This window comes from Fringilla coelebs (genome assembly GCF_963513975.1).
Source record: "Fringilla coelebs genome assembly, chromosome: Z".
NCBI lineage: Eukaryota > Metazoa > Chordata > Aves > Passeriformes > Fringillidae > Fringilla > Fringilla coelebs.
Window position 1 is genome coordinate 9,671,506 of NC_140031.1, and position 9,196 is coordinate 9,680,701.

Sequence of the window (9,196 nt, forward strand, 5' to 3'; positions counted from 1 at the left end):
CTCCAATCCATAAGCATTTATTTGTTGTCCAGACAGAACAGGCAGAGTCACAAAACAGTCCAGCCTGGCCAAGCAAAGCCCTGGGTTTGGCTGAGTACCAGCAGAGAGGGCAGAAGGGTTGGGAACCCAGAGGACAGCAGGAGAATGCCATGAACCTGCGCCTGTGTGAGTCTGGCACTGGGAAATCTGGCATACAAGTCCTGCTTCCAGGAAAGCAAAAATGAAAGCAAAGCCTAAATAAAAGGATTACAGAAAGCCAGACTCAAAAAGCAGTAAGCAAACCCTGGGAGGTGAAGGGGCTGAGGAATTAAAAACTCAGCCCTTCAGGGCCTTCTGGTTTCCTCTTGCCCTGCTGAATTGGATGAATTTCATGGGAAGGGAACCCCATGCTGGTCACAGTCACAGGAGAGCCAGGGGACATGGCAGCATCAGTACTCGGCTGCGGTTATCCTTCCCATTCTTCCCCACATCCTCACTGCTCTGGGTATCTCCATGGACCTGGCTGGGGCTGAAGTGCCTGGTCTCCAGCCTAGCCACCTTTACCTGTGGAGATAAAGGGCACCCAGTGTCAGAGACAGGCTGGAGCACACTGCAGTGCCTGCCACAGCCCAACCCTTTGATCCCAGCTGTGCCAACCACAGGGCCCCAGAGGTGCTGTCAGTGCTGAGGTGAGAGCAGCAGCCCCTCAGCCTGACCTTCCTGAGACCCCTCCCTGCAGATCCCCAGGAGGGATGGCACAGACATGGGTCAATCAAAGAGCTGAGCCTTCAGGATGCTCTCTTTGCTCACCCTGTCCCTGCTGCAGGCAGGGAGCATTGCCTGGGACCAGGCTCTGCCTCCATGTGGGGCTCAGGGGCAGAGCCATCCTGACCATCCCCAGCTAAGGCAAATCAGGAGATGTATCAGTGCAGTGTACAAACTGCTGCTTCTCCTGAAACTCAGGTTCTCCTGGGAGATTGCTTCTCTCATTGCACCCGCCCCACAGCCCAATAGTCCTCTCTGTGATGGTTGTCTGCAGAATTGCATTTTCCTACCTTTTTAATTATCCTCCTGAGTTTTGTTGGGCAAGTACTTCCTTTTCCTGGAAGGGCAAAGGGGAGTACTGGGTAAGAAACTGGCATTGTGTATGTACCTGCTGACCCTGTCCCCTTCCTACCTGCTGAACCTGTCCCCTCCATACTCACCTGGAGTGCACAAGCCACAGTATAACTGCAACCACAAGGAGAACTGCCAGCAGCACAACCAGTGCAATCACAATCCAATGCCACTGGCCTACAGTCTGCCCTGCAACAAACACAGAGGGGCAGGGGTGAGTGACACAGCCTGACCTTCTGCTGGCAATGGCCCCACGAATGGCAAAGGGTATGTGCAAGTGTGTATGCCTGTGCCCTGGCTGAGGTTTCTTCTGGGAGAGAGGATCATCCCGTGTGTGTGGATCTCATTCTGTTCCACGTGAGACCCAACAGCTCTTGTGTTGGGTCGGCTCACATCCAGGGAAGCTGCCAGGCTGGCAAAAGGGAACAGGCAGGAGATAGGCTTGGGCACCAGGAGCAAGGAGACACTTACCGAGAGAGAAGCTGTAGCAGACACAGGTGAACTTCTCTGCCTGTTGGAGGAGACAGGAGGGAGAGCTCAGCCCACGCCTGCAGCACGGGCCTAGCTGGGGCAAAGGTTCCCCCGCAGGCCCAGCGAGTGAGCCGGCTGTGTCCGGGAGCCCAGGGACACCACGGTGGCGGGGCATGGGACAGGAGCGTGGCCTCAGAGGCAGCCCAGAGGCAGCGAGGGCCCAGCCCCGGCCCGCAGCCGCCGCAGAGAGCAGGAGCCCCGCGAGGGTACCTGCGGGCTGAGGCGGACGAGGCGCAGAAGGGCCGTGTAGTCCCGGCCCGGGCTGAGGGCAGCGTTGTGCAGGCCCTGCCCGCGGCTCCCGTCGCCCAGCACGAAGTCCGTGGGGGCGCTGAGGTTGAGAACAGCGGCCAGGTACACGCTGGCATTGGAGAGCCGTGCCTGCCCCGAGCAGATGCTCTCGATCAGCGACGCGTTGTGCGTCGAGGCCACGATCAGCTGGTGCTCCCTGTGGGCCCAAAGGCAGTGGCACAGGGCACAGGCCACGGGCAGGGAGGCGTCTGCAGGCCAGCGCCGGCGTGGGGAGGGCCACGGCGGGGCTGCAGAGCCGCGGGGCTGCGCTCACCTGGCGGCCTCAAAGCCACGGGCGATGGGGAGCAGCGGGAGCACGGCCGTCCCTTGCGAGGGGGCGATGTCGCGGGCACTGCGGCAGCTGATGGTCTGGGCGTGCGGGGTGTCTGCGGGGGAACGGCGGGGAATGAGCATCGGCAGGGCCGGGCGAGCAGCAGGGACGGCCTCGGGCAGCGCAGGCCGCCGAGCAGGGCTCGGCTGTGGCCGGGCTCCGGGCCAGGCCCCGCAGCAAAGCTCACCGGAGCTGCTGTTGCTGTGAAAGTCCCTCATCAGCGCAGCCCCGGCTCCAGCAGCCGTCAGTCCCTGGATCATCACGGCGTAGCTGCTGCCAGGGCTGTGCTCCGGCAGCCGGTGCTCAGTGACGGAGCCACTGAGGCGCAGCCGCTCGGTCTCCAGCACGCCGCTGTCCCCGGCGTTCCTGGCTGTGATGCTCAGCTGCGGACAGGAGACGCGGCTGGGACGCAGCAGCTCCCGGCTGGCCGCTGGGAAGGTGCCCGCAGCTGGCAACGTCCCTGCCAGCCTGCCCTTCCCTGTGCCTGCCCCCTGTGCCTGGGCAAGGCTCCGGAGAGGAACGGGCGGGAGCCTCAGCCCCACGCGGGGAGCTCAAAACACAGGAGAGGAGAGGAGGAATTTGGAGCCACCACTGAGGATGTGTCAACAGCAACCTCTGTGAGCAAAGGGACGGATCTCTGATAAGGGAAGAGGGAGGCTGCTCCTTTGAAGGGCTGTAGATACATGTACTGAGGACAGTTCACCCCAGGTGTATTGCAACACCAGAGCCACTCTGGCAACATCCTCCACTAGTTATCTAAGCTTCTCTTTTCTGTTGTGTAAAGCTGGACTCCAAAGGCTTTTTCTAAGAGAAGAGGAGAACGACTAAAATTTCCATGAGTCATAGAGACAAAGGGTCCCCATTTGCCCATGCATCATCTGAATTTGTCATGAGATCCTTATCCATTCTCACTTGCTGTCTTTATAGAAATATATTCTAGGCTTATGCAAAAGTGTAGACAAATGAAAGTGGAATAAAAGGATTATTTTCATGAACACTGTTGTCTGGGAGCAGGAAACCAGCTGAACAGGCTTACAGGTTGTCAAGAACTTGTCTGACAATTTCTCCAGAACAGAGCTAAGAAACAGCTTACAAGGTCCTTGTCACACTGTGGAGACCTCTGTCCTCAGAGAGGACCTAGAGCATTCTGAGAACAATGCCCCCAGCACACACATCCCCTCCCACTGCTGGGGAGTAGGGTTTTGCCGTGAAATGTGTCTCAAATCCAGGGATAGAGGAGGTGCTTCTAGCCATGCATTGAGGAAACTCAAGAGAACAGTGCAGCTCTCTGGAGAAGGGGCTTTCAGAAAGAACTTTCAGAGGATTACTCAAACCCCAAGTTTTTCTGTGGCAGGAATGAGAAACAAGTATGCAAGATGCACAGGAAACCCCGGTATGCCACCGCAGAGGACACGTCACCATGTGTTGCGCACCAACCTCCCAAAGCCTGCCAAACCCGAAGCAGAGCAGAATAAGGAAGTAAGCCCAGAGAACATGGAGCACTCACACCTCTCTGGGCATCTCCACAGCATGAAGAATGTTGAGAATGACACAGAAAAAGCTTGTGCTCATCAAAGCCAGACATCTACTGGCTGGGAACTGTGGCTCATCCCAGCTGTCCCTTGCCCACAGTTCCCAGTGTGCCTGTACAGAGCTCCAGGTCGGGAGGTGAGGGTCTGCCCTGGTCCCTGGGTACCTGGTATCCGATGATCTCCCCGTTGCAGGAGGGCAGCGTGCTCCAGTGGAGAGAGCCCCTGTCGGGATCCAGCCACAGCTGCTCCGGTTTGTCTGGCACTGCAAGCAGAGACCATGGGGTCACACACAGGGCCATGGGCAGGGGCTGAGGCCAGAGGAGGCTGCAGCAGCTCCTGGCCAAGGGACAGGCTGCAAAGGGACTCCCTGGGAAGGGTTTGTCCCCTGCAAAGGCTGCGTGTGCTGCAGCAGTGGGAAGCACAACAGTGTGGTGTGGGGTGGCACAATGAGAACGGGCTGTGCCCTGCTCGGGGCTCTCCCAGCCCCTTCCCCAGAGCTCCACAGGACCCAAGCAGCTCTGATCCAGGCACATCCCTGGACAGAGCAAATGATCAGGCTGAGCTGACAGGTGAGGGGAACATCTATCCTCCCTGTGACACAGCTGTGGACTGTTCCTTGTCTCTGATATTTCTGTGCACTTACCTGTTTCCTGTGTCATGAACAGCCATGAGAAAAGAGTTGTGTTGGGGGGCAAGTCAATGGTGACACTGTACTCAGTGAAGGGCTGCAAAGGGGAGCAGGTGAATGTTCCCTCCTGGCCATGCAACATCTGCTCTACATTCACCTCCTGAGCCTCACAGGGAGGGGAGGAAGGCGCTGCCAGCCGGCACATGGCCCTCATGCCCTGGCAGGCATCGGGGAACCTGCATGTCCATTTCAGTTTGATGCTGGTGCTGGAAATCTCAAAGGTCTCATGGTCAACCTGGAGCACTTCTGTGAAGGAAAGATTGCCAGAAAGTCACTTTATTCCCTTCGACTCCCAGCCATGCAAGGATGCTGCAGTCAGACAACTTTGACATCTCATAACCCAACATGGTGGGAGGGAAAGGGAGAGACTGCAGGTAGTCACTGCAGCCCTATCAAAGGGGAGCACGAAGAATTGAACAGAAATGCATGTGGCCGCATGACTGGACTACTACTGCTCAAGCAATTTTCCCCATTCATTCAAAACTGAGGTGTCTGTGAGTCCCAGAATCTCTACAGTCCATCAGGGACAGCTCTGTTCTTCCTTGGAGGGAACATGAATGCCCTAAGCTGTGAGAAGAGGGTGCTAAGCCTGCACCCACCATGCTGCAGAATGTGAAGGGGCCCGGCCCATATGGAACAAGCTGCGGTACTCACAGCCGCACCCACAGTACAGCTCTCTGATCCTGCTCCAAGAGTGGTGCCATGTGCTGGCCACAAACTCCACCACAAATCCCTCTCCCATGCTTTTTTCCTTTGTGCACATCATCTTGCCAGAAGCCCTTATCATAAGGGAGACCCTTATCACCAACACCTCCAGTGGTGACCTGTAGGCTGGACTTGACATCTGCCATTTCCCTGGGCAGCACGGAGCCCAAAACCTTCTGTGCCCCACACCCTGCTTTCCCTGCTCAGGAAGGGCAGACAAGGCAGCCAGGAGGGCTCCTGACCCTTTCCTTACCACTGCACTCCACACTGGAGCGGATGCGGACCCAGACACCTCGGGAGTCTCTTCCAGTCCAGACCTCTCTGTATACAGGTTTCCCACCAGAGAAGGATTGGACTTCACTCAAACATTTGACTTGGGTGAAGGATGGCTGGAAACCCTCAGGGCAGCTCAGCATCACTTCTTCATTCTTCTTATAATTCTCCTGGTCTGGTGCCAGTTGGAGGCTGGAGTCCCACTGGGGCTTTCGGCACATTTCTGTCAGAGGTGGAAGTGGGTGTTAGATGGGCTGGAGGTGATGAAATGGGGTATGGGTGAGTGGTGAGAGAGAAATCCCCAGCAACCCCTCCAGGCAATGTAGGGAAAGGGAAGGTGACACACCCATCTGCTGGGGTGTGGCCTGAGGGCAAGCCTTGTTGGGAAGGGGCTCTCCTAATGCATGGAAATTGTGAAGGATCACTCATCCATCCACCTGCCCCATTCCCACTTGTGTCCATGGGCACCATATTCTCTCCACCAAAGCCCAGAGCAGGGACATTCCCAGCACAATCACCCCTGCACCAGGGGACTCCCTCCAGCCTCTCATCCAGGCCTGTCACCCAGCCCAGCCCAGGTGGCACTTGCTGGGCCATGGCACCAGCACTCCTGCTGGCATGCAGGGCCCTTCAGCCATGGCTCATCCCTGCCACAGGGATCAGGCAGGCCTTTGTTACACTCGGGGCTCCCTGTTCTCACTCACTCTGTGCCTTGGCTGCTCTCCTCCGGCCCCACAGTGCTGGGCAGGGGGACAGGGGCTGAGCAGTGCCTTCTGCATCCACATCTCCTGCTTTAACAATGCCCCTGCCCCTTTCTCCTGACACAAGCCTTCCTTCTTCTCATCACCTCCTCACCAAATTCACCATGCTCCAGGCTCAGTAGGCAGTAGCTGAGCAGCTGGTCCCAGCAGTTTGTCCAATGCTGCAGGGGAAGGCTTTGTGGCAATGATTCCTACAGAGAAGGATGCTGGCTTCTGGAAGGAGCCTTTGCCTGTTCAAGCCTCTGCAAGAAGGTTTGTGAGGCCTGAAGGGGTTTAAAATACAATCTGCCTTCTCCCAAAAGGGCACACATGAGATCTCACAAGGTGCAGAGCAACTTTGCCACAAAGGGAAATGCTGTGACAATCCCCTTGTGCAGAGGCTTTGCTCTCAAACAGCACTGAGGGCAGAAGACCAGAGATGTCCAGCTGAGCACCACAACCAGCAGCTTTGTCCCCTGGCACACGGCCATGACCCTCCCCATGCTCAGGCACCCAGCCACTGATCCTGCCCCGATCCATCCCTCTGGCAAAGCAGCAGCAAGCTTCCTTTTACACTACCCTCAGCAGGCACAGTGTCCCTCAGGCACACCTGGGGATAGGATGTGTACAGAAATTGACACCTCCCTGAAGACCCTTCCCCTGATTCACAGTGTGTGAATTGATGCTCAGTTCTTGTCCACTCTCTGTCAAGGGAATGATGTGCCAACTGCTTCTCTGGAGGGGGTGACCCATCACTGCACATCCAGCCCAGTCCTGTCTGTCCCAAAGAACCCCAGTGTACACTGCATTGTAGCTGCTGTCCCTGGGGCAGACAGAGGCTGCCCCAGCTGACATAGCCCTCAGGGTTCCCTCTGGGCTCCAGCCCAGGGCTGCAGGCAGTGAAGATGAATATCCAGCATAGAGGAGGAAAGGTAGCAGAAACTTCCAAGAGGAAGAACCACTTCTTACCTGTTCCCTGGGGCACTATCTGGATGTTGAAAAAATCTTCCTGGCCATGTGCTGACAGTAGAGATGCAAGGGCCAGGAGAAACCTCAGAGGCAGAGACTGCAGGGCCATCCTAGCATAAAGTCCCCAGGCAGGACTAAAATCTCAGCCCCACTCGCTGCTTCTGAGCCCAGGCATCCGTATCTGACTGCAGGGTTTGCAACCACAGGAAGGAAACAGACACATCTCCTCATGAGATGCAGGAGGCTTCCTCTTTGGGCAGGGATCCTCCCATCACTGTCAGCACTTCTGCCTTTTGATATTTTTTGCTTCAGGAGCATCCAGGCTCTGGGACTCAACAGAAGGAACTTTGTCACACGATCTCAGAGTTTCCTCCCAAAACCCTCCTAGTTACCAGGGCATTCAAGGAGTGTTACTCCTGTTACTGAGGTAATATCCAAGTGCTTCCTGACACTGCGTGGGTTTTAGAGTGGTGATGAGTCACTTCCCCTCAATGATCACAGGAGATGGAAGACCTTTGAGAAACTACATAAAGACCTGGTCAGAAGCACGGATAGGAATGAGGACACGAACTGCAAGTAGTACTTCAATGCCTGAAACAGTCTGTGGCCCTTGTGAAAGATTCACTCAACCCACACCCTCTCTCATCCTTCCATCCTTCCCCGCTTCTGTATCCTCAGCTGCCTCTTCCTCCTGCTCCCTCTCAGCCTGGCAGCACTCTCCTCTGTCCCCAAGTGTTCAGGACACACTGCCCTACAGTGCCAGCTGTGTGCTTGAGAAAACACTCACAGTACTAAATCATGCCTCTTGCTCATCAGCAGCCACTGCTTTTCTCTTCCCAAACCTCCCATCCACTTTGGATGTCTCGGATTTCAAAAGGCTGGGTGATCAGACATGGGGGGGCTGCAGAGGCACAGAGACCATACTTGTCCCTCAGCATTGCTTGTGGCACATGCACAGGACACACTCCTGCCTGGGGTAAAGGGTGCCCAGCTCATGGCTCCCCTCTACAAGGTGCAGTTAGCTCAGGGAACAGCACCTCACAAGAGCAGTGAAGTGACTAGGCAGAAGCTGGGTGCAGCAGGTAGTCCTGTCCAAACCACAAGCCTTTGCTGACTGTCTGGAGAGAGCAGGTGGAGCCACAAGGCTGACAGCCCAGGGCGTGACTAGGGATGGGGGGATGGAGTGGGAAGCAGGGTAGCCAAGGAAGTTGCAACTGTTCTCCCCTATCCCAAGCCTGCTCATTCCCCTTTCTCAACCAGCAGCACCCACACAGCATTGAATTTCTCTTCTCCTCTCTGCCCAATACGCACAAAGAGCTGCTCCATCAGGCACACATGTCACACCAGCAACAGTTCACAGGAAGGAGATATTTTGGTCCCAGGGGCCAGTTGCAGGTATTGAGCTGATAGGCAGACAGCTCATATGAAGAACTGTCAAAACATGCCCTTACCAGAACATGCAAGTCATGCCAGGCTGAAAAGAAGCTGGAGAAGAGAGAGGTCAATTGCTCTATGTTCTGACAGTGTACTCCTCAACAAGGAGAGCCTTCAGGCTGCCCCTCACCTCCAGGCTGCACTGGGTATTGGCAAGTTTGACAGGGGAGAGAGATAACACTGAAGCAAAAAACCATGACAGCTCTGTGTTCAGGGCTGTAAAAAGCACAATTAGAACCAGCCTGTCACACCCAAGTCCAGGGAGCTCAGGAGAGCCTCTGTGCCCAAGAGCAGGAGAAGGAGATGGAATCATCACAGTCAACGCACAGAGCAGGAGAAGAGACAGGTTGATTGCCCCATTTGCCAGCAGTACAGCCCTCATCAAGGAGAGCCTTTGGACTCAACATCCAGGCTGCACTGGGCACTGGCACCCCACGGGGTGGGAGACAGTGGCTGTTGGAGGGGATGGGACAGCAGCAGCAGCCAAGAGCCAGCAGATCCCAAAGGCTGCAAGACACAGATGTCCCAAGAGGGCCAGGGCCAGCTGCACCTCACAAAATGGGAGATGAGCACCAACAGCTACAGAGGAGGACACAGACCAACACAGAGG

The 9,196-nt window shown here is 56.2% G+C and overlaps 1 protein-coding gene across 1 annotated transcript; it reads right to left on the reverse strand.

Annotated features, from left to right (window-relative positions):
* Positions 1–83: 83 nt before the first annotated feature.
* LOC311165237 (uncharacterized protein) lies at positions 84–7,281 on the reverse strand. Its single transcript, XM_084225080.1, has 11 exons — positions 7,153–7,281; positions 5,424–5,666; positions 4,421–4,711; positions 3,942–4,039; positions 2,433–2,628; positions 2,189–2,300; positions 1,837–2,071; positions 1,567–1,606; positions 1,185–1,284; positions 1,035–1,081; positions 84–543 (listed from the first exon to the last, which is right to left on the reverse strand). The coding sequence occupies exons 1-10, from the start codon at positions 7,259–7,261 to the stop codon at positions 1,039–1,041; spliced, it is 1,467 nt and encodes a 488-aa protein (XP_084081206.1). The 5' UTR covers positions 7,262–7,281; the 3' UTR covers positions 84–543; positions 1,035–1,038.
* Between the last annotated feature and the right edge of the window lie 1,915 nt (positions 7,282–9,196).